Below are 26,304 nucleotides of genomic sequence, written 5' to 3'. Positions count from 1 at the left end.
CTGGCTCCACAGTGAATTGTTGTTCACTCGCTCAGTCATGTCTGACACTTTGTGACCACATGGACTGCAGTATACCAGGCTTCCCTGTCCATCACCAACTCCTGGAGCTTGTTTAAACTCATGTCCATCGAGTCAGTGATACCATCCAACCATCTCATCCTCTGTCGTCCCCTTCTCCTTCTGTCTTCAATCTTTCCCAGCATCAGGGTCTTTTCTAATGAGTCAGCTCTTTGCATCAGGTGACCAAAGTATTGGAGCTCCAGCTTCAGCATCAGTCCTTCCAATGAATATTCAGGACTGGTTTCCTTTAGGATTGACTGGTTTGATCTCCTTGCAGTCCAAGGGACTCTCAAGAGTCTTCTTCAACATTACAGTTCAAGAGCATCAATTCTTTGGTGCTCAGCCTTCTTTATGGTTCATCTTTCACATCCATACATGACTACTGGAAAAACCATAGCTTTGACTATATAGACCTTTGTCAGCAATGTAATATCTCTGCTTTTTAATATGCTGTCTAGGATGGTCATAACTTTTCTTCCAAGGAGCAAGCATCTTGTAATTTCAAGGCCGCAGTCACTGTCTGCAGTGATTTTGGAGCCCAACAAAGTAAAGTCTGTCACTGTTTTCATTTTTTCCCACCTATTTGCCATGAAGTGATGGACCAGATGCCATGATCTTTGTTTTTTGCATGTTGAGTTTTCAGCCAGCTTTTTCACTCTCCTCTTTCACCTTCATCAATAGGCTTTTTAGTTCCTCTTCACTTTATGCCATAAGGATGGTGTCATTTGCATATCTGAGGCTATTGATATTTCTCCTGGCAATCTTGATTCCAGCTTGTGCTTCATCTAGCCTGGTATTTCGCATGATGTACTCTGCATATATGTTAAATAACCATAGTGAATAAAAGCTGATAATTCCAGTTCAGGGTTGAATGTCTGTGCAGTTATTATACAAGATACCCTTAATAGTCCCATGGATTGAAATTAGGTTTGCCTTTGATTTTTTCATCATTTATAATAGCAATTTCAATTTTCCACTTTACCAACCTTTGGACTTTTAGTGTAGAGCCTCCTTATGGTACATCAACAAAATATTATCTATGTTGTGAAAGGTTGGGTCACAGGTGTCCAGGAAGAGAGGCCTGTTTCCTTGAGGTAAACTGATGTTACTGATTTATTTTTTGTTTACTTTTGTTTCCACTATAATTTATAGTATGCATATTTCTTTAGCATATATGTATATACTCCTTTTTTTTGTTTTAAACCAGGAAAACAGACTGATAGTAATTCAGCTTTGTTAGCATTCACAGAAGATGAAATGCTGTATTAATACTCCATGTATAATTTAGATTGGTAAACAACTTTATTTCCCTAGCACCTTAGCTAGATTGGTTTTTTTTTTTTTTTCTGAAAAACATTTACAAAGTCTAGTTTACTGCTTTGCTTCCTTTTATTAGAGACTGGTTTTTATGCACTAAAATACAGTAAGCCACACAGTGGACCGTTGCTTTTCTTTATCTTCTTAGAAGGCAAATAAAGCTGTTTTTTCTAAGCTGTCAGCAGCTGTTCAGATTTTTGTTTTTAGAAGTTTTGTGGTTGCTGTCACTGTCATGACAGCTCACACAAGCCTAGAAGCACAGCTTCCCATTTGAGCTTGGAAAGTCACTTTGCTAATTTTCTGTCATTTTGCAACCAGGTGTAAAGCAGCCACTTCTAAATAGGTCAGGCTCATTTTGGCTTCATTCCTGGCAGTGAAATATATATGTTTAGCGGACACAAAAATAGGAAGATACGCCAAGAAGATAGAAAGTGAGTGGAGAGAAGACAGAAAGCAGGGAAAAATCATAATTTACTTGAATATTTGTATACCCACGGAGTGATGATCTAATAAGAAATGAACAGAACTCAGGCTCACTAAAATGAGGTGGAAAAGAACATAATCCAGACCTACAGATGGATATTGAAATTAAAACCCAAACTTGACCCATCTCATTTATTGCAAAGTTGAGTTGATATTTCAAAAAGTTTAGAAGTTAGTTTTCCTCAATTATTAGGAATTGAGAATGCACGTACTTTGAATTAGTGATCTAGTCTATATTATCAATTTTCAATAAGTGTGCACCAGTATATGAAGCAGTGTCGATGGCTGTTGACCTGTATGTGGCTGGAAAGGGCATACCAGCCAGCAGACCTCAGCAGCAAATCATCAGCTATCCAGTGAAAAGGCTGACTTTCTTTAGACCTGTGCTTCCCAAGCTGCTTTAACGTGCATGTGAATCACCAGCAGTTCTTGCTAAAAAAAAAAAAAAATTGCTTCTTGGGACTTCCCTGGTGGTCCAGGGGTGAGGACTCCATGCTTCCATTGCAGGGGCCATGAGTCTAATCCCTGGTCAGGAAACTTAAATCCTGCCTGCCATGCAATGCAGCTCCCCCTCAAAAAAACTGCTTCTTTTTCCAGCAGGTATGAGTTGGGGTCTGAGAGTCTACATTCTAACAAACACCTTGTTCCATACACTATACTTTGAGTAGCAAGGGTTTAGACATGGGTCTTGGATTTTTGCTTGTACAACTATTTATTCTTAAACCTGACAGGAGCTTGAGTCATTATCTAGCCCACCAAACTTTTTCCACCCTACCTTCTGTGCAGCTCCTAAGACCTTGAGATGCTCTGTGTATGAAAAAAAAAAAATCCACGATTAAAGAAATAAAAAACTATAGAAAATTCTGTAAATCTGATGTTCACTATGCGCATTAGTATATTAAAAGCTAAGAAATCCTACTCTAAAAGAACCATTTAACTTCCATTGATCTTATAGTTCCCATGATTGTTTGAGTACATTTCATTTCTTTGTGATATCATACTATGGCTTTCTTATTTTTATTTGAAGAAATTTGACAAAATGTAAGATATGCACATGTCTAAATTCAGATGTACCAATTAAAACTAAATATTCATATTAATGTTGGTAATAACAGTAATCTTGCTTGCTTGCTTAGTCGCTCAGTCCTGTCTGATTCTGTGACTCTTTGGACTATAGCCCAGGCTCCTCTGTTCATGGGATTTTTCTGGAAAATACTGGAGTGGATTGCCATTTTCTCCTCCCGGGGATCTTCCCGACCCAGGGATCAAATCCACATCTATGTTTTCCACATTACAGACAGGTTCCTTATCCACTGAGCATTTGGGGAAGCCCAATAACAGTAAATCAGCTCAGTTCAGCCGCTCAGTTGTGTCCGACTCTTTGCGACTCCATGGACTGCAGCACGCCAGGCCTCCTTGTCCATCATCAACTCCTGGAGTTTACCCAAACTCATGTCCATTGAGTCAGTGATACCATCCAACCATCCCATCCTCTGTCGTCCCCTTCTCCTCCTGCCTTCAATCTTTCCCAGAATCAGGGCCTTTTCAAATGAATCAATTCTTTGCATCAGGTGGCCAAAGTATTGGAGTTTCAGCTTCAACATCAGTCTTTTCCAATGAATATTCAGGACTGATTTCCTTTACGATGGACTGATTGGATTTCTTTGCAGTCCGAGGGACTCTCATGAGTCTTCAACACCACAGTTCAAAAGCATCGATTCTTTGGTGCTCAGCTTTCTTTATAGTCCAACTCTCACATCCATACATGACTACTGAAAAACCATACCTTTGGCTAGATGGACCTTTGTTGGCAAAGTAATGTCTCTACTTTTTAGTAAGATGTCTAGGTTAGATAACTTTCCTTCCAAGGAGCAAGTGTCTTGTAATTTCATGGCTGCAATCACCATCTGCAGTGATTTTGGAGCCCCAAAAGGTAGTCTCTCATTGTTTCCATTATTTCCACATCTATTTGCTTTGAAGTGATGGGACCAGATACCATGATCTGAGTTTTCTGAATGCTGAGTTTTAAGCCAACTCTTTCACTCTCTCTTTCACTTTCATCAAGAGACTCTTTAGTTCTTCACTTTCTTCACCATGGGTCATGGTGGAAAGTTCTGATAGAATGTGGTCCACTGGAGAAGGGAATGGCAAGCCACTCAAGGGTGGTGTCATCTGCATATCTGAGTTTATTGATATTTCTCCCGACAGTCTTAATTCCAGCTTGTGCTTCACCCTGTCCAGCATTTCTCATGATGTACTCTGCATATAAGTTAAATAAGCAGGGTGACAGTATACAGCCTTGATGTATTATTTTCCTTATTTGGAACCATTCTTTTGTTCCATGTCCAGTTCTAACTGTTGCTTCTTGACCTGCATACAGATTTCTCAGGAGGCAGGTCAGATGGTCTGGTATTCGCATCTCTTTCAGAATTTTCCAGTTAGCTGTGATCCACACAGTCAAAGGCTTTGGCGTAGTCAATAAAGCAGAAGCAGATGTTTTTCTGGAACTCTCTTGCTTTTTCAATGATCCAACAGATGTTGGCAATTTGATCTCTTCTTCCTCTGCCTTTTTTAAATCCAGCTTGAACATCTGGAAGTTCATGGTTCACGTTCTGTTGAAGCCTGGCTTGGAGAATTTTGAGTAATATTTTGCCAGTGTGTGAGAAGAGTGCAATTGTGTGGTAGTTTGAGCATTCTTTGGCATTACCTTTCTTTGGGATTGGAATGAAAATTGACCTTTTCCAGTCCTGTGACCACTGCTGTTTTCCAAATTTGCTGGCATATTGAGTGCAGCACTTTGATAGCATCATCTTTCAGGATTTGAAATAGGTCAACTGGAATCCCATCACCTCCACTAGCTTTGTTCGTAGTGATGCTTCCTAAGGCCCACTTGACTTTACATTCCAGGATGTCTGGCTCTAGGTGAGTGATCACACCATCGTGATTATCTGGGTAGTGAAGATCTTTTTTGTATAGTTTTTCTGTGTATTCTTGCCACCTCTCCAGTAATAACAGTCATAGCTAATACTTTTAAGGGCTTTATATGTACTAGACATTATCTGGAATATTTTCCATAGTATCTTATTAGCCACCCTAAAAGCTCTAGAAAGTAGATGTCATCGGTATCCCTATTTCTAGATGAAGAAATAAAAGCTTACCAAGTATTACAAATAAACAGGTAATGAGTGAGTTTGATTCTAACTGACATCTGTCTGTCCAGGGCCTTAACCAATACATTGATGAGCTGCCTCCTTTACTGGGCTCTTCCTGGCCTCAGAGGTGTCTGTACGTCCAGGCAGCTAGTCATCTCTTATCTCTAGTGAGGTTTCTCAGAGTGTAAAGGAAGACAGCCCTGAAACTTAAATCAGGATCCCATTACCGAAGTGCTGGAAGCTCTTGGAGGCATTGCTGAGCTTTGCTCTGTACTTGTGCTGATTTCAAATCTTATTAAGCCAGGAAGTAGTGCCTGGCAAATGGTTTATCCTGCCTTGGCTATTCATGCTTCCCAATTCATTTTTATTGTGCTAATTAAACCTCAAGTGATATTTCAAGTACAGATTGTTTTTTCCATTATTGAGTCTTTGGCCAGCATATTAATGCTGTAGAATTAACGTGAGTCAGATGCTTACTCATTTGTGGAAGACTTTACATTTAAAAGATCTAGACTTGGCCAATTTTTCACAGATTCCTTTGGAAACTGCTATGACAGGGTGATACAATTTCTCTGTAAATAAAGGAGATTCACTCTTCCCTCACAAATAGATGCATAAGTATTTTTTAAATGAACCAAATTTCCAGATTATGGATATGTATTGGTATTTATAGTCTGTGCTAAAATGGATATATGCAGTCTGGGAAGATAGCGTGTTATATGGTGAACACCTTCATCTTTGAGTTCAAATCCCAGGTACTTAGGCAACTTTGGAAGAGGTATTTGACTTTTCCAAAACTCACATTCTTTATTAATTGAATGAGAACAAATGCTTCAAGTTTGGTTGTAAGAATTAAATTAACAAAAAATATTCAGTACTAGATAAGACTTCCTAGTACAGTTAATGCAGAATAAACATTACTGCTAGTACTGTAATTAAGCAAACATTTTTAGAACTGTTAATCATGTAAATTTAGGCTTGAAGGAAAAAAAAAGCATGGTAGATTTTACAGGGGAAATTAAGATTATGGCATAGCATTCTCTGCTGAAAATCTCTATTTTAACCTCTTTTGTGCTTGAAATTTCCAGTTAGATACATTTGTAAAAAGGTAGGAGATTTACACCACTGGTTTACGTTTGAGGTGCCAAGAAAGGTGTCTGTTGATGGAGCCAGCTAGTGCGGAGCTCAGACCTTAAGAACAAGCACCATGGCAAGCCCTGGCTCTGTGGTTTTTCCAAACTCAGCAGATTAATCTATAAATACAAGAAAATGGGAGAGAAGTCAACAAACATTTGTGGTTTTGCAGTTGCAAACTGGGAAGTAGATGGGTAAGTAGTGACTGACTGAAGGATGAAAATACAGGTTACCAAGTTAGCAATGGGGAAAGCCAAGAGGAGAGCTTGATTTGTATTGCAGAACTTCTACCAGTCTCAGGAAGTGAGAGTTCAGTGTAACACTGAATACAGGAGAGTGGTTGAAAGATTTTTGTCCTGTACATCCCAGGTGTATATGAACTAGAAGTTTGTTTTCTAAAAAGGATAAAACAAAGATCATGAGGAACTCCAAGTAGAGTGGAGGCTGTGAGAGTCATAGAATGATGGGTTTACATACAACTGTTTGCTTTACACCACTTTGCTTTTCTGAAAGAAATCTGAAGAGGATTTTTGCTTGTACAAAACAAGGTGAAGAGCAAAAATGGCATTCAGCATTTGTTTTGCAATTAAGCTGTTAAGAGGCAGCGGGTGCCCTGAGCAGTGTGAGTGGCACCACCAAGTTCCTTCCTGGGAACTACACTCAGCATCTCCTCAAGCCACCATAGCTTTGAGCTGTGTCTGTGAGAATCTATGCTTTATCTTGATTTACTCTGTGCATTTGTTAGCAGGTGTGCTAAGGTTACTGCTTCTTTGCTTTATGTCATTTCGGCTTTCAAATAGCCAGTGCTTAGTCGCTCAGTCATGTCCACCTCTTTGTGAACTCAGGATCCTCTGTCCATGCAGATTCTCCAGGCAAGTATACTGGAGTATGTTACCATCTCCTCCTCCAGGGGATCTTCCTAACCCAGGGATCGAACATAGGTCTCCTGCATTTTGGGCAGATTATTTACTGTCTGAGCCACCAGGGAAGCTCAAGAATACTGGAGTTTTGGATAGCCTATCCCTTTTCCAGGGGATCTTCCCGTCCCAGGAATCAAACTGATATCTCCTTCATTGCAGGTGGATTCTTTATCAGTAGAACTACCAGGGAAGCCAGAGAAACCTGTATTTCTAGTTTTCTTCCTCTTCTGAACAGGACCCTGGAAGAGCGTTATCTGAATAATCTGACCAATACCATCCGGAGAAGGATTTAAGGATACTGACACTAGGAGGTATCCATTAAAGAGGCCGATAATAGTGAAACTCTACAATGATACTGGCAGTTAATATGTAATGATTCTAGTGCCCCATTCTTAAAGATAAAGAACAGCCAAAGATCACAAGCTGTTTGAGAAAAGCTTATATTAAAGACAAATACAAAACATCCAAAGAAAGGAAAAGTTGCAAGAAACAAAGTTGATTTAGACCGAAGAAAAATTCATAAGAAATTATCATTAATGTCTCATAGATATTAGGCATTAGAAGAGATCTTGCTTCTATGAAATAAACACAAGAGTGTGAATAATAGCAGACCATTCAGGAATAACAACAACAAGCCTTGGAAACTAAAAGTATGACAGAAATGAAAATATCAAAAGAAAGCTTGTAAGGTAAATCTGAGGAAATGTCCCCATAAATAGAGCAGATAAAAAAAGATAGGATACAGGAAAGAAAGGTTTAAAACAGATGGGTTACCCAGTAAGTCTAACCACGAAATGCAGATCTAAGTGATGAGAAGGCATTATGTCATAGTTGAATTGACATCATTTTTTTCCTTTCTTAGTGGTTCTTATCACAGTACTACATCCTACAGTTGATGTGGTCTTAAATTTGATAAAATATAACTATTACAGTGTTACAGCTATCAGTAAGGTTTATATATTTATAGTAAACTTCATGTTTACATTCAGACAACAAAACTTCATAGCATATGGTAAGATAGGAACATAGAGTGGTGTGAATGTAGTATGGGCATGTAGGAGAGCTGTCTTTCTGTGTGAACATGAGCCTAGTTCTCATCTTCCATGGTGAGAGGCCAGTAGATTATGTTAAAACAGAAAAACTAAGAAGCAGCAATATAAGCACAATATTTAGTGATACAGAGATCAATACCCAAACAGAAGTTAAAAGAGATGAAATGAGTGCTTCTGGGGAACAGGAAATAGTGCCACATGGGTACTGTTTTTCACACGGTAGTTTGAATATTTTCTTTTTTCCCCCTGTGTTTGTAGTTGTTATATTTTTCCTCAGTTTTATTAAGATATGATTGACAGACAGCACTGTATAAGTTTAAGGTGTACAGCACAATTTGATTTAAGTACATCATGAAATGATTTTAACAGTAAGTTTAGTGAAAATCCACCATCTCATATAGATACAAAATTAAAGAAATGGAAACAATTTTTCCTTATGTTGTAAATTATATCTCTCGTAGTTACTTGTAACTGCAAGTCTGTACCGTTTGACTACTTTATTCAATCTCCCCTCCTTCCACCTACCCCCAGCACCTGGTAACCACAAATCTGATCTCTTTTTCTATAAGTTTGCTATTTTGGTGTGTTTTTCAGGTATAAATAGCCTACAATACTTTATTAAGTTTCAGATACACAGCATAGTGTTTCAATATTCTATACATTTCAAATGATCACGGTGCTCAGCCTTAGTTATGTTACCATACAAAGATATTACATAATTATTGACTATATTGCCTACACTGTCCTTTTTGTACATTTCAAACCTGTCAGTATTTTGCAACTGGAAATTTATACCTCTTAATTTCCCTCACCTATTTCTTTCCTGTCCTACCCCACTCTCCACTGGCCACTATCTGATTTTTTTCTATATCTGTTTTTTTATGTTTAATTTGCTTTGGTTTTTAGATTCCACCTATAAGTGAAATTATACAGTATTTATGTTTCTCTGTCTGATTTATTTCACTTAGCATAATACTAAGTCCATCCATGTTGTCACAAATGGCAAGATTTCATTCTTTTATATGGCTAGTATTCCATTGTGTTTATATAGCACATCTTCATCTTCATCCGCTGATGAACGCTTAGGTTGGCTATTGTAAAAACAATACTGAAATGGACATAAGAGTGCAGATATGTTTTCTGATTAGTGTTTTTGTTTTCTTTGGATTAATTACCTAGAAGTTAAATTGCTGGATTATATGATAGTTCTATTTTTAAAAAATTTCAAGGAGTCTCCACACTGTTTTCTATGATGGCTGCACCAATTTAAATTTCTACCAACAGTGCATGAGAATTCCCTTTTCTCCATTCTTTGCCAACATTTATCATGCTAGTTCTGAATAATGTGAGGTGTTATCTCATTGCGGTTTTGATTTACACCCTGTTGATTTGTGATGTTGAACCACTTTTCATGTGCCCGTTGGACATCTGTAGTTCTTCGGAAAAATGTCTATTTAGATCCTTTGCCCGTTTTTTAAATGGTTCTTTTTTATGTTGAGTTACATGTGTTCTTTGCATACTTTAGATACTAATCCCTTATCAGATATATAGTTTGCAAATATTTATCTGTTCAAAGGGAAACTCTTCATTTTGTTGATAGTTTACTTTGCTTTACAAAATCTTTTTTACTTTGTTGTAGTTAAATTTGAGCTTTTTTGGTGGCTCAGCGATAAAGAATCCACCTTCCAATGCAGAAGACATGCGTTTGATCCCTGGGTCGAGAATATCCCCTGGAGAAGGAACTGGCAACCCACTCCAGTATTCTTGCCTGGGAAATCTCATAGAGTGAGGATCCTGGCAGGCTACAGCCCATGGGGTTGCTAAGAATCAGGCATGACTTACCAACTAAATAGCAACAACAACAAAGTTACATTTATTTTCTTTTTCCCCCTTTATTAAAAAATTTTTTTCTAAGACCAGTATCAAAGAGTATATACTGCCTGTGTTTTCTTCTGGAGGTTTATGGTTTTAGGTCCTACATTTAAATCTTCAATTCATTTTGAATTTCTTTTTGTTCATGGTATAAGTAAGTAGTCTAGCTTTGATTCTTTTGACTGTAGCTGTTCAGTTTTCCTCATACCAGTTTTTGAAGAGGCTGTCTTTACTGCATTATATATTCTTGCTTCCTGTGTAAAATAGTAACTGTTGATATAAGTATAGATTCATTTCCAGGTTCTCACTTCAGTTTCATTAATCAATGTGCCTGTTTTTGTGCCAGTATCATACTCTTTGTGGAGAAGGCAATGGCACCCCACTCAGGTACTCTTGCCTGGAAAATCCCATGGATGGAGGAGCCTGGTAGGCTGCAGTCCGTGGGGTCGCTAAGAGTCGGACACGACTGAGCAACTTCACTTTCACTTTTCACTTTCATGCATTGGAGAAGGAAATGGCAACCCACTCCAGTGTTCTTGCCTAGAGAATCCCAGGGATGGGGGAGCCTGATGGGCTGTCGTCTATGGGGTCGCACAGAGTCGGACATGACTGAAGCGACTTAGCAGCAGCAGCAGCAGCATACTCTTTGGGCTTCACTGGTGGCTCAGCAGGTTTGATCCCTGAGTTGGGAAGATCCCCTGGAGAAGGGAATGGCAACCACTCTACTATTCTTGCCTGGAGAATTCCATGAACAGAGAAGCCTGGTGGGCTCTAGAGTCCATGGGGTCACAAAGAGACATGAATGAGTGATAAACACAGACATCATACTCTTGATTATTGTAACTTTATCATAGAGTTTGAAATCAATGAGCATGATACTTCCAGCTTTATTCTTTTTTCTTTGCTCTTATAGCTAAATAGTTTTAGCTATTTGGGGTCTTTTGTGTTTCCATACAAGTTTTGTGAAAATGTTGTTTGTATTTTGATAGGAATTACCTTGGGTAGTATGGTCATTTTAACAATATTAATTCTTCAAATTCATGAGCACCATATATCTTTCCACCTGTTTGTGTTGTTTTTAATTTCTTTCATCAGTGTCTTAAAGTTTTCCAGGTACAAGTATTTTACCTTCTTAGATTTATTTTTAGGTATTTTGTTCTTTTTGACGCAATTGTAAATGGAATTTTTCTCAGTTTCTTCTTCAGATAGTTTATTGTTAATGTCTGGAAATGCAATAGATTTCTGTATATTAATTTTGTATCCTGCAACTTTACTAAATTAATCGATGAGCTCTAGTATTATTTTGGTGGTGTCTTTAGGATTTTCTATGTATAATATCATGTTGTTTTCAAACAATGACAGTTTTACTTTTCTTTTTCAATTTAGATATCTTTCATTTATTTGTTTTTGTCTGATTCCTGTGGCTAGGACTTCCAATTCTATGTTGAATAAAAGTGGCAAAAGTGGGCATCACTGTCTTATTCCTGATCTGAGAGATGGTTTGAATATTTTTTATAACACATTTTGTAGAATTATAGACTTTTCAATCTATGTGGCTATGTATTTTTTTTAAAGAAATGCATATCTGGAAAAAGTCACCTACAGCATACCAGTGGCTTCAAGATTTTTTTAAAAATAAACCCATTCCTTGCATTAATATCTTGCCATGACAAGCCTCTTACATTGGGAAGCTTAATTGTCATAAAAGTGGTCACCAAATTCTAGAGCTGGAAAAATCCTAGCTAGATCTTCTGATTGAACAGTGTATTTAATATAGAATAAATCACATTGAGAGAGGAAAAATGATTCACCCAATGGCACATAGTATGGGCCAGGTTTAGGGTCTAGGGCTTCTGACTCCTGACCCAGTGTTCATTCCAGTCAACTGCAGTGCCTCTTGATCACTTGTATATGTTTCATTGCTCGATATAAGTTCAGGATATTAGGGGACTGTTTGGAACCTTGTGAAAAATACAACATTGCTCTCTGTTAAAGGCTGACAAAAAGGAAGGGTTCTGAAGATGTCACACCAGCCCACTGAAAGCCAGATCTTGTTGGGAAGTCCTCTACCAGTTGTGGGAATACCATGAGATGTACTACGTAAATCTTGCTGTAGTCTGGTTTCAGGAATAAATAATAATAGCGTTGTCAGTAAGAACTGTGTCTTAAGAGAAGGATTTATGCATAATAGTGTGAAGGTGACAGGTCAGAAACCCCTGGGTGGGCAGGCTAATTGAAATTTCACGGCTATTGAAGATGAATTGCCTTTTCTGACCTGTGGGTTCCTCCTGAGTTTAATGATGTGTCATAGTTCCATGGGACAGAGCTGTGGGGGTGAATGCAGTCCTAAGATGAGTTTCTGATACCAAGCGAGGGGCTTGCTTGACTGGCAAGACCTGACGTATTCTGAGACCCACCTTCATGTTGAAAATACTATGAATAAGAGCAGTATAAACACCCAAATGGTATAATAGTTTAATGAAGTGATAGTGTTAGTAAGAAAAGCTGACTTTTGAAATATAAAAGTACAAAAATGAAGCTGTCTTGAAATATTAAAAAATGTTTATAAGCATCAGAATTTCATCTGGTAACAAATACTTTCTCAGGGTTTTTCCAAAAAAGAGCTTTTCACTGGCATAATGATCTATACAATTTTTTTCATCATGTCATAAATAGGGTGACCAAGTATACCTGTAATATTTAACTATGATTTATATAGCTTTGAAACATTCTAATGCTGTATGGTTCAAATATATTAATTATCTTTGAAAAATGCTTTGAAACCAACTTCCATAATTGGGCTGTTTAAAAATCTCTGTCTGCTTTTTTTAAAAAAAAATAAATTTATTTATTTTAATTGGAGGTTAATTACTTTACAATGTTGTATTGGTTTTGCCATACATCAACATGAATCCACCACGGGTGTACACATGTTCCCCATCCTGAACCCCCTCCCACCTCCCTCCATGTACCATCCCTCTGGGTCATCTCAGTGCACCAGCCCCAAGCATCCAGAATCATGCATCGAACCTGGACTGGCGATTCGTTTCATATATGACATTATACATGTTTCAATGCCATTCTCCCAAATCATCCCACCCTTGCCCTCTCCCACAGAGTCCAAAACACTGTTCTACACATCTGTGTCTCTTTTGCTGTCTCACATACAGGGTTGTTGTTACCATCTTTCTAAATTCCATATATATGTGTTAATATACTGTATTGGCGTTTTTCTTTCTGGCTTACTTCTCTCTGTATAATAGACTCTAGTTTCATCTCAGTCTGCTTTTTAAACTTATATTTCAAGATCATAGTTTATCTCTTTAAAAATCTAGTTCTGGTAGTGGGTTAGATTTGTGAGTTATTTAATGAAAAAAAATGGATTTATGCAAAAATTGTAGATGCCTCCCACCCTTTTGTCCTTGACTGTAAAAAAAATGGAAGAGAGAAAACTGAGGGAAAAATAAGATGTTCTACAAATACAATGACTATGTGCAAACAACTGGATTGATAACTGTAAAACAGAACAAGAACCAGAAGATGTAGTTCTACAAACTAGTGGGCTTGTTTTAAAATAAAAGATTATTCTGCAATGGTATTTTTAAGACACATGCAAAATTTGTTTTCAAATCTCTTTGCACATCTTGTGGCTCTCATCAAATCTGTAAAGCTTATCAATTTGGCGTTTTTTCAGATCAACATAAGTCAGTCTCAGAAAGCAAATAATGATTGATATTTAAAGTAGAGAGAGTTTGCAACTTGTTGCTGTTATTTTGATAATGCACGTAACTATTTGTATATGTCTTCCTTTACTTTCCTTGCTCCACAGGTTTGCCATCAGCAAATCTGGCTGCACCTAACCTCACCGTGGAGGAGGGAAAGTCTATCACATTGTCTTGTACTGTTGCAGGTGACCCAGTTCCAAATTTGTACTGGGATGTCGGTAATCTGGTTTCCAAGCATATGGTAAGTCTTGTGTTTGTATGTTTGTAGAGATGAAAATATCTCAGAACTTGAGATTGTATTAACCTAGTGATAATCATTTAATATTTTATAGGGCCACATAGAGAGATTTACAATGAGTTTTGTTCTGTATTTACTTTCTGTCTATCCTTACTAAACAAAGACTAAGGCAGATTGTATTTTAGTTATGTATACTTCATAGATTGGAAAGTCTGTAGGTCTCTAGTAAGCTTTTTGTTTCATCATGAGCAAGGTGAGTGACTCTCATTGTGGTTTTTTCCCTTCGAGGAAGGTAGGTAGGAATTCAAGGATTAAATCAGCTCCATACATTTATAATTTAAATGTGGAGATAACAGAATAACTTCTGAGTTGCCCCTTTTATTGAGCTTGATTAGACTGGAATTTTTTTTTTAATGTTACAGATGATTTTCTCTAGTTAAGGGAAGAAATGCCAAATCTTCTCACTATTGGGTTCAGTTCTAATCAAGATTATTTTTGTCTGTTAATTCATTTGTAGAATGAAACAAGCCACACACAGGGCTCCTTAAGGATAACTAACATTTCATCTGATGACAGTGGAAAGCAAATCTCTTGTGTGGCAGAAAATCTTGTAGGAGAAGATCAAGATTCTGTCAACCTCACTGTACATTGTACGTAATCAGATCAACGTGTGTTTTTAATAGAAAAGATCGTGGACACACCCGCATTTGTGGTTGGGGACCTCTGCTGCTTTGTGCATTAAAAAAGTATCTGCAGTGTTCTGTGCATCCTTAATTAAGAAATGTTACCAGCTCCTTCCATTCCTTCTATTTCTGCTAATCTCTCTTGTTCATGTGTTGTCTTTAAGCTTCTTTCTCGATCTTAAACTTGTCCTATTGTGCCTTATCCTGTCTTTTCTTGATAGAACATATTTTGAGCTGGTTATCTTCCTTTTGTTAATAACTTGTGGTTTACATTTCGATAAACTAGTTTCTAAAGTTTGTTCTCTATAAAAGCAATATGAACCTTTAAAGTTTTGATACCTAAAGTATTGGGCTGGCTGTTCATACTCAATATATTGATGCTACAAAAAATAAACCTCATTAGTTTGACATCAAGCTTCTGTGGGAAGTGGAAGGAATAGTACTAAAATGGCTGAAAATTATTATTACCTGCAAAAAACTTTTATTATTATAATTGCCTGAAGTTTCTGTCTTCTGAAGATAAAGGATATTAATGTTTCTTTAGCATATGTACATTGTTTTCCAGTATTGTAAACAATGCAACGTATATCTTAACATTCCAGATTGTTTAATTCAACGTGAATGATGTACGTATTCAGTAAAAAATACATAATCTTCACATCATTGCAAATTCTGAGCTGCTGTGGTATAAATTAATGAGGTTTTACTCTGAATTAGGATTTGGCTGAGAAAAACACGAGTGTGCACAAGTATGAATGTGCATTATACACATGTGGACACAGGTGTTGATACACTGATTAGCATTCACTCATAACGCACATTCCTTATGTGACTGTTGGAGTGAATGATTGAAATCGCCAACCTATTGCCAGTGTCAATACTGCCCCGATGCCCAGAAGGTCCTGGACTCACAGTTTCTCATGATTTTGACCAATCTTGAAGTCAGTGTCATCCCCAAACATGTACAACCAAGCCTCCAACTTTATGTCTTTAAATCAGCACCTCACAAAAAGCACGTTAGAGTGTGGTGGCAGGAAGAAGTGGGGCCTGGGCATATGGGTACCTGGGCTGGTGGGAGGAAGGTAAGTATTGTCCTTCCCCCATTGTGATCCCTGTGTTTGTCACACAGACCTACAAATAAGGGCACTCCAATTCAAATGTTTTCCAGTTTAGGTTAATATCTATGTAGACTCCCTGGGCTGGAGAGCTGGCCTAGTCTATCAAGGTTTAGATAATGAGAAATAAGTGTTAGGGAATATTAACATCTGAGAGATCCTTAGCAGTGACCCACACAGATGTATCAGTTGCCAGGCTATGATTTCCCCACTTTATGTGATGAACATGTACAACCAGGAAGTGATGCATGAGGGAAGGGCATTAAGAGTTCTGGATTCCTGGTCCAGATTTTCCTCACTCAGTAACCTTGGCCAAATTACTTAACCTCATAGCACTTGGATTTTTTCGTCTGAAAAAATGATACTATTAGGTCTCAAAGGTCTTTTTCCAGTCCTCAATTTTATACTTATCAAAGTCAGACCACATGAAAATGGACAACATGTATCCCACTTAAGAGGGATTTTAAGTGTCTTCATTCAGGATAAGTACTCTCTTTAAAGATGCTACCTGATAATGTTTGTTTCCCTTAAGAATAAAGTGCTTTATATTTAATTTTAAAATAATCTCTAGTTGGTTTTTCAGGTTTAGATAGGACCTCAGAAATTTAAAGGATCAAAACTTTGATGTATCTGAAATTCTAGCAAAAATGGACTGTACTATAATGAAAAGTGATGCTATTAAAGAGCATTTACTATTTGACAGTGAAAAATATATTAATTTATCAGACTTTATAATAATCAGTCAACATCAGGAGTAACATTCTTTGCATTGACCAGTTTTATTTGTTTTGGAAAATTTATGTGAGATCCGAGCTTCAAGCAAACTTTCCAAAGTCATTTTTGTCATTGTATTATTTAGCGAAGCCCTGTAAGAACAGTGGTCCTCAATGCTTTGGTGATTAATCTCCATAATATCAAGGCATATGTGTTAGAAACCAAAGTCAACTTCAAATGAACCCTTTCCACTGTCAGAAATCACTGGGATCTGTTTGGAGTTGATTTTCACACTGAATAGGTGTAAAGATGCCTATGATGCATAGATCTTAGGCAGAGCAGGGAAAGGATTCTTTCTGAAGCTCTCTGTAAAAGTTAAATCAAACTTGATGATGATACAAAATATTGATGGATTCCAGAGTTGCAGGTCGTATGTTTTCTTAAACCAGACAATGGTTGAGTAAGACCCCCCTATCTATGACACAGAGATTTGGAGATGGGGAGAATCCTGAGCTTTCTGATGCTATTAACTCTCTCTTTTTCAATTTAGTTGCTCCAACTATCACATTTCTCGAATCTCCAACCTCAGACCACCACTGGTGCATTCCATTCACTGTGAAAGGCAATCCCAAGCCAGCGCTTCAGTGGTTCTATAACGGGGCAATTTTGAATGAGTCCAAATACATCTGTACTAAAATCCATGTTACCAATCATACGGAGTACCACGGCTGCCTCCAGCTGGACAACCCCACTCACATGAACAATGGGGACTACAAGTTAGTAGCCAAGAATGAATATGGGAAGGATGAGAAACAGATTTCTGCTCACTTCATGGGCTGGCCTGGAATCGATGATGGTGAGTACCTAATGTTTTTGCATCTGGAGAGGGCTAGTGTGTATCACTCAACTATTGACAACCTCATGAGTACAATAAACCATTCCCAAACCCAGTGGCTTGAAACAAACATTTCATCTTGCTCATGGGCCTGTAGATCAGCTAGGGGAATTTTGTTGTATGTGTGTTTTTTCTGGGGTGCAGGGTGCAGAAACAGTAGCTACGCAGGAGATCTACTTCTTAGGATAAGTACAAAGTGCAAGAGGGCAGCAAAAAAAAAAAAAAAAAAAAAAGCAAGGCTTTATAAGGCCTTCTTTGGGGATTGGCACACAGTTTCTTCAACTTGTATGCCATTGGCCAAAGCAAGTCATAGGACCAAGGCCAGTCCAGGAGCAGGGCCTCATACTCCTCCCATGGAGGTGATAGGGATGAATAATTTGAACAATATTCTGACAACACACACATTATTTTTCTCTCAAGTGTTATATGAGATTTTGTACCCACAGTGACAAAATACAAGCAAATCTGTGAGCAGGTGAGCTGAATTTGGTCGGCTCATGTGCTGTTTGAGATATATTTTCTGACCCTTTAACCAGTTGGGATTCAGAATCCTGCTCCCTCATCTGTGGCTGAGAAACCAGTATTGTGGAATGTTTTGCTTACCTGGGCTGACTGAGTTAAGGCATCCGTTGATGGAATCCTGAATTATTTCTCTAAGAGTGGTGCTAGTTCCCATCTGACCAATGGTTTGAATTGGGAAAAGGATGGCTGGTATTGGGAGTCCAGTCCATGGTCAGCAGAAGAATTTCAGTGGGAGCCCCAGTAACAGCAGGGACAATATCATGTGTTTACTTGCTCCAGACACTCTTGTTCAGTGAACGTATTCTTATTTGCTTGATTGTATTGCCCAAATACCTGATACCACTGGGGAGGCTGAGCCATGTGTTTGGCTATTGGGACCTGTTCATGATTAGAATTCCTCACCATAATAGCTCTGAATTAATCAAAGCCACACAAAGTCAGCCTTGCAGAGAGAAGGGAAAATAGAAACTTGGAGGCCGGTGGGGCAGGGGCTGATTGGGCAGCAGGTACTAGTATGGCTCCCAGGACAGCCCCATGGACAAAGGGTGATGGCTGCCAAGCCACCTTCACCAAATGAGAATTCAGTCATTCTTGTTACACAATCCATCTTCCTGTTATCCTGGTATTTATTCAGCAGCTTTTTAAATGCACCAGCTTCCTTAGCATGCTCAAAATGTGATTTGAATTATATAAGTTTGATTTACAAACAGCCTTTCAGGAGCACATAAAACAAGCTATGTTTGGATGCCTTACCCAGACACCCTGGCAGTTGTTGTCTGTTTCATTAAATCTTCCTCTTAATTGAGAGTTTAGTTGCTTGGCTACATTCGCTGTAGTAAATCGCTAGATTACTGTGTTCATTTTCTTCCTGCACATTTGTGGGGATAACAGCTTTATAGTTAAATCCAGAATCTTTGCTTCTGGGACAATGGTTTTTTGTATGTTTTTAAATGAATGTTTTATTTGTGAATAATTTTAAATCTACAGAAAAGTTATAGAGATGGTACCGAGAGTTCACAGCTACCCCTCACCTGATTTCCCTGTTGCTAACATCTTGCATTGCTTACTTTTGTCGAAACTAAGAAACTGACATCACGTTAGTACATTATTCTCATCTAAAGTTAAGGATTTATGTGAATTTCACCAACAACTGGCTTCTGAAACTGTTGGATGTGAACTTGATTCCAGGTTGAAGGTCTGGCATTTAAAAGTTTTAGAAGTGGTTTGTATGCTTTGATATGAGCACTGTTCTGTCAGTGTAAAGCCAGAAGCTTCTATTTTAGATAGGATTTTTATGTGTTTTTTTTTTTTTTTGAACATTTCTGTACAGTACCAATATTTGGTACAGTTTAACTCGTCTTATCCATGTGGCCTCATTTTTATCGATAGCTTTTGTTAGTTTTAACTTAGCTAGTGATTGGAAAGAGTGGTTCTTTGGTCTAAGAATAGCTCAAAGTCTCTCAAGTATTCCCTTAAAAGGAAATAATCATTTATTTATCTACAACAAAAATTAAGCCATATTTTAAAAAATATGTTCTTTCCCTTTCTTTTCATTTATTCTTTTTTATCAGATCTTTAAAGTAAATATGGCTTTAGAAAAGACTGATTTTTATTTCACTTTAAGTATTTACTCAAGGACCCACTATCAGGGAGTAATAAATGAAAGTGGAAATGAAAGAGACTTGGCCCAGGGTGATAGTGGATATATAAATGGCCTGTATGGGCCATAAACCAGTGAGACCAGTTAAGAGACTGACCTCACTTGGCTTGTATAGTAGAATCTTTGTGGATATTTATGCGATTTGTAGCCCTAGCCTACAGAGAATGGCTTTTCTTAGAAATGCTTTCTTTCCCTCTTAACTCCCCTGAAAACTAAAGAGAAATTTACAAAGGGAAATATTATATATATGTATATATAATACTATATATATTTAGACCCTGCTGGTCTAAATGTACATTCTACTTTAAGGTCATGTTTGAGTTTATGGTCCTTCAGTATTTCTGTTGTCATCATACAGTAGTTGATCAAGAAGTTCAGCTCTCACAAATCTCCGTGATATAAAGTTATAGCTACTTTTCCCTCTAGTTGTTTTGATGAGATCCTTTTGTTCACACTGCGAGTTTCTGGACTCCCCAGGAACCAGGCAGTCTGGGGTTTCTGTGAAATCAGTTGCATCACTGTATGAATCCAGAAGAATTAAAACAGCAGCTCTTCCGTCTTTAGTTGTATGTGTTCCTCACTCAGCTCAGAACTCAGATTTCCATGAAATGGTCACCCTGTTTAAGAATTCACTCTCTATTTGGAGATAGAGAAGGAAGCATGTTGACAGAAATTAAAACAGGAATAAAACCAGACAAATTAAAAACACCTAATAATATAAAAATGGGTGAGCATGGAAGAGGATGACGGAACTTAGTGACAGTCCCAATTGACTTTCACACCACATGGAGTGGAAATATGGGATGTTGTGGCAGACGCTCTGTTTTCCACTTGGAGCAGAGAGACCCCAAGCCAGCATCAGCCAGGCCAAGAGGGTGCCATCTACAGGTGTGAGGATGTGAGACTGGCAGTAAAGATGCCCATGTGTCTCTCCAGAGTGCTGGAACCTTGCAGAGTCTGACACCAGACACCAGCCCCAGCCAGGCTGTTGTGAGGAGGGACAGGTGTTATCAGGTCTTTAGATGTCAGCAGGGCCCAGGTACCAGTCCAGATCATCACTAGCAACTTGACTTGCAACTGAGAAAGGGAGTCAAGACTTTCTAAACACTACATTGATTATTTCTGATCCCATGCTTGGAATTGAACTCAGCTCTGGTCAGTTTGGAGAAGGCAATGGCAACCCACTCCAGTGTTCTTGCCTGGAGAATCCCAGGGACGGGGGAGCCTGGTGGGCTGCCGTCTATGGGGTTGCACAGAGTTGGACACGACTGAGGTGACTTAGCAGCAGCAGCAGCAGCAGCAGCAACTGGTCAGTTTTGAGTTATATTTAAAGTACAACAAGGAGCTTTCTGCTTCAAAATGCATCTGGAGAACAGTGATTTTTATCTTTCTAGCCCATGGAAGAACACAGCTGGTGACAGTCAAATTCATTTCATTTCCTCTTGGTTTTCCACTGTCCCTTTACTATTTAGTCACTTCTTGGTCTACTAGAACAGTCGCATCCTGCTCTTTGTTACACATTAATGGTTGAGTTTTAATTGTTTTTTAATCTTATTTCATTTTTTAAGACACATTTCTGGGGCCCATCTCTGGCAATTCTGATTCTGTGTTTCCAGGGTGAGCCTTGGGCTTTGGCATTTTTCATTTTTGAGATTCCCCAGTGATCCCAGTGTGCAGCCAAAGGTGAGAGTCACTTGTCTGGGATGGAATTCTGACCCAAGCAAGATTTTTCTGCTCATTGTTGAGTAACAGACAATCCTTGGATCACTTGAGGTTACAGATAGAATCTCAACTGTGAAACAGGATGTCGCTTCTGAGTTAGAAATCAACTCTGGACTTGATTTAAGGGTCAGTCTCCTCTCCCCTCTCTGCGCAGGTTGGCAGAATGGGGGTGGGGGCTAGAGCTAGCTAATGAGATTTAAGCTTTTGTGCTGCCTGGGTGGAGGGGATGGGCATGGGGATGGAGGGCAGGGAAGTGTACTGGCTGGTGGCTCTGTGCTCTTGGGACCTGGGTGTGTTCAGTGTCGATTCACAGCTCATCTTTCCTGGAGAACGTTGGGATTCCTCTCTCTGCAGCCCCCTCTCCTGAAACTCCCATGACAGAAATGCGTCCGTGTTCTGGCTGCTGAAAGTAGCTCCTCCTTCATATCCAGGAATGCAGCTTTGTACGTTGGGGGCTCCCTCTGGCCCTCTAGACTCGCCCACAGACTTTCTTCTGTGCTGCCTCCATCTGGTCCAGGGGAGCCCTCAGGATCCTTTGACCTGACAATTCTGGGTGCACAGGTGGGACCCAGATGTCAGCTGCATCCCACCATACTTGGCCTGAGCCATCTCTGTGAGAGTCAGCCACCAGTCCTTGAGCCTTTCACCTGCAAAGAACACAGGTCATGTTCTCAAGTGCAGCTGTGGAAGCCCCATGGTGGGGTGGTGATGGTGACGCTTCTCCCCAGAGAAACTTCTTTATAAGTCTTTCCTTTTTCTCTCCTCTCTGGGACCTTTTGAAATCTCTTCATGAATCAGATATTTCAAAGGACGTGGATTCAATCATTGCTTTTGTGAATTCCACCTTTGGTGCTCACTTCGGTGTTGGTTACTAAGGCAGGAAGAGTCTTGCTTAACATCCTGTTGTACTGGAATTGTAGGATTTTGAACAATTTGTCAGGTCTCTCTGGAGGTTTGAGAAACAGAAAATGCTGGGCTACCTACTGGATGGTGATGAAACACAGTCCTTTTTTCCAATAATAGAAAACACTTCAACTACCCACAAAATGATAAAAGACGGAGAAACACTTGGGCTTTCATTACTGTCTCCTGCTTCTCTTTGTGGTTGTCTCTCTTGGCTTCTAATTCCCAGGGATGTCCCTATCCCACTGTTAGGCAGGACCTACTCATGAAAGGAAGGAACCCTATTCAGCTGAAAGTGAAAGTGAAAGTGAAGTCGCTCAGTCGTGTCCGACTCTTTGTGACCCGTGGACTGTAGCCCACCAAGCTCCTCCGTCCATGGGATTCTCCAGGCAAGAATACTGGAGTGGGTTGCCATTTCCTTCTCCAGGGGATCTTCCTGACGCAGGGATCAAATCCAGGTGTCCCACATTGCAGGCAGATGCTTTAACCTCTGCACCACCAGGGAAACCCTATTCAGCTGAAGATATGCAGAAATTGCAGGCAATAAAGAAGTAAGCGCTCCTTTGAATGTTCTCTTTTTGTAGAAGCCTTGAACGGAAAAACTAAGTGGAGTAGGTAGAACCTCAAATATTGTCCTTTTTCCTTTCAGTGAAATAAACTCCTGTCTCTTGTGTTAATCCACATGGCTCACTCAGATCTGATGTTTGAGCTTGGAATTTTAATCATGGTTATCCCACTCTCCCCGTTATTCAAAGGGAAACTTTGCTACAGTGAGAAGGGTTTGAGTCTAGGCTCTGATTTCCTAAGAGTTGTGTCTTTCATAACCTCTGTGGCTTTGAGCAATTTTCTTACCACCTCTAAATCTAGCTTTCTTTCTCTGTAAAATGTCAGGTTCTAACACTTACATAAAGGTGATTGTGAAGAGGAATATGTCTGGGTGTGGCCTCAGGGCCCCTCACCTCGCCCAGGGAGGAGCTCAGTGCTGCCCTCGCCTGGGGGAGGGGCAAGAACATGCTGCCAGTGCGCCCATCCTCACCTCCCCAGTGCTTATGCTTTCTGGACGTAGGAAGAAACTGCCCAGAACGGCTTCATCTCAGCTTTGGCTTTGTCCTCGCCTCTCTGGGGGCTTGGGCTTGCCCAGAGAAGAGGACCCCCAGACTCTGTCACTTGACTACAGGAGCTTTCTAGACTTGGCCTTTTTAGGAGAAAACGGAGTCAGTGTTAGGTTCCTAGAGAGGGTGGGTGAATATAAGCTGCCTCAGGTGTCTAAGCTCTCTCCCCTCCCCCTTGCCATTTGCAGTGGGACCCAGAGATACGCCTCTAGAGACAAACGCATCTCTTGCCCTCACCCCCAACATTTTTGCAGTCGTTATCCAGCCCCCTCAATATTTAGGTCTGCTATTTTCAGGGTTACTCTATGTTTCACTGAAAAAGTACTACCCTCTATGAACGCTGGGATCTTTTGACTTTTGTCACACTTGCCAAGGAATTATAAATCAGGATTTCTCAACCTTTAATGAGAGATAAGCTCTCCCGGGGATCCTGTTGAATGTGGATTCTGATTCCATGATCCGGAGAAGGGCCTGACAATCTGCATTTCTAATGAGCTCCCAGATGGTGCTGCAAACCCATGGACCACACTTGAGTAGTGAAGGCAATTCATTCAGTCCTTCCCTGAAAACTCTGGCAAGGGCTGGGGCGGGGGCAGTGTGAACACTGGAAGGACTATTCAGGCATCCGTTGAGCTTACCTCACTGACTCTCCAAGGGTATTAACCAGGAATAATGATAAAAACGTGGAGTAGCTGGTGCACAGAGAAGCACTCTGATTGGGTTTACCTAAAAGCAGGATGGCTCAGGGCTTCTGGGATGGCTCGGTGGTAAAGAAACTGCCTGCCTATGCAGAGATGCAGGAGGCTTGGGTCTGATAACTGGGTCGAGAAGACTCCCTGGAGGAGGAAATGGCAACCCACTCCAGAATTCTTGCTTGGGGAATCCCCTGGTCAGGGGAGCCTGGCGAGCTACAGTCCATGAGGTCAAAAAAGTCGGACATAACCTAGTGACTAAGCAACAACAATAACATGATGACTTAAGGCAGCTTAGGAGAGTGAATAAGTAGAGGTGGTGGTGCAGGCACATACATGGAAAGCAAGGGGTTATCTGCAGATTCTCCAAAGATGCTTCTGCATCCTATTTAGCTTATGGGTGAAAAATAAGACTTGTCTAAGATGAAATTGATCCATTATGTGGCTGTCACTGGAATTCAGTCCCACATGTAGAAAAGTTGCTTCACGAACATGAATGTGTGTGGAGACTGAGTGGAGATTAGAAGTGGAGAGGGTGCCCTTTTAAGCAGAATTCTAAGCAGAAATTCACAGCAGAGAGATTGCTTTTGAGGGCCATGTGGAAGAAACCTGGAGCTTTTGCTAGCATCTTCTGATTAGAAAGCACAAGTTCCAAGAATATTCAAGGTCAGGTATTATTGTAAACATGAACACATTGATTGTTTAAGAGTAGATTCTCTTGTTGAAATCATGACCCGAATGATGAACGCTTTAGGCTTAGAACAAACCTAGCCAGAGTGGTAGATGATAAAATACCCAGATTTTAAAGCTTTCCATTCTTTAGGCAGTACATAAAGAGTGCCTCTATGGCCCACTCATTCAGGAAGAATGTCACAGCTCAAGAATGCTCATTCACACAAGCAGTGGGAGTTAGTGACTTATGCTGCCTCATTCGGGAGCAGTTGTCTCCTATGCAAAATGTGCGTCAGAAGCAAACTATAAATATTGGAAGAGCTTTCCCCACAGCTTTTCATTTGTGCCATTTTATCCAAAGATTCATGACGTCTGGATGAACTAGCGCTCTCTACAACACTTAGAATTGCCCTCGAACTGGCAGATTTAGATTTGGTGTACTTAGGCCAAAGAATGTAGGGTGAGGAAATTTCTCCAAATGTTATACATTCAGAAAATATAAAGCCCCCCACCCCCACTACTTATTCTTAGGGCCATTTGTCAAGACCCATGTCTTGTCCTGGGAGTGAAAGGCAGAAAAGTTTTGCCTGCTTTTCTGCCTTAAAAACAGAGAAGGGTATGGTTCTGCTATAGACTCATAATAATCATGATAATTAAGATTTATACTTAAATAGCTCTTTTTGTCTCAAGAGGACTAATGTTAATTAATTACACCTCCTGAAGCTCCTGAGGAGTTGCCAAGCCAATGCTATTATCCTCTTCTGTCAGATGGAAGACTTCTTTGTTGTAGAAAAAGGGAAGAGGCTCTCAGTGCTGCAGGCACAGTAGAGATTCAGCCAGAAAAGGACCCAGATGTCTGAACCACCGATGCTTTTGGTCCCTGAGTTCTGCCTGCCATTCTGAGAGGGATAGGGAGAAGGCTCTGGAATTCAAAAGGTGGTCTGCCCTGAGTTAGAAAACACTGTTGACAAAGCAAAGGAAAGTTTATTTGAAAAGAACACATCTTTTGTTATTCCTTTATCGTGTGGAATCCTTTGAAATATTTTAAAAAATCAAGCTAAAGAGAGTCTGCAAAAAGAATTGAAAGGAAAGACAAAAAAGTTTCTTTTTAAGCGTTAGAGACGAAAAGCCTAAAGGAAAGAAACAGATGTGTCTTCTGGCCTCTGCTATTATTTTTATCTCTAGAGCAGAATGGAAAGTGAACCCTCTGGTCAGGCTACCTACCTTCCCCCCATTTTTGAAATCCTGCAAATGTGTTTTTCCTTTTACTGTAGTGTTTTGCAGTTAAAAAATCATAAAGATTTACTCATGAAGGTTTATACAAAGTCATAAGATTTACTCATGAGCTATAAATGAGATTAGAAGATAGAAATAAATAGGCCCTCACATTAAGCTGTTTAGCATGGACTTAAGAGAATGGTGGACAACATCGGTTTGATATTGTTGCCGGCGGGGAAGTGATTCTGTCATCCATGTTTAGAAGCTTAAATGTCCTCAAGGTCCATCTTTTGGAGGTGCAGACATGGCACGTTGAACACAGAGCTTGGTCAGGAGTGCATGTGTGGTTGTAATACAATCTTCATGGCTCTTTTTCACTTGGGGTTTTTCAGGCTGCACTCTGGACCTGTTAACTCTCTTCCCATAATTTCTGACAACAGGCC

General features: G+C 39.6%; 1 protein-coding gene across 11 annotated transcripts in view; it reads left to right on the top strand.

The window, feature by feature from the left end:
* Positions 1 to 26,304, top strand: part of NTRK2 (neurotrophic receptor tyrosine kinase 2) — a 400,491-nt gene that overhangs the window by 53,391 nt on the left and 320,796 nt on the right. For all 11 annotated transcript variants that reach the window (XM_042243073.2, XM_042243071.2, XM_042243072.2 and 8 more), the window contains 3 exons: positions 13,820 to 13,956; positions 14,471 to 14,603; positions 17,016 to 17,321. In XM_042243073.2, coding sequence (XP_042099007.1) covers positions 13,820 to 13,956; positions 14,471 to 14,603; positions 17,016 to 17,321 — 576 coding nt within the window. The remainder of the gene's footprint in view (positions 1 to 13,819; positions 13,957 to 14,470; positions 14,604 to 17,015; positions 17,322 to 26,304) is intronic.

Source organism: Ovis aries, chromosome 2 (genome assembly GCF_016772045.2).
Source record: "Ovis aries strain OAR_USU_Benz2616 breed Rambouillet chromosome 2, ARS-UI_Ramb_v3.0, whole genome shotgun sequence".
In the NCBI taxonomy this organism is placed as follows: domain Eukaryota; kingdom Metazoa; phylum Chordata; class Mammalia; order Artiodactyla; family Bovidae; genus Ovis; species Ovis aries.
The sequence above is the reverse complement of the archived record's forward strand: the minus strand, read 5'-3'. Positions and strand labels throughout refer to the sequence as shown.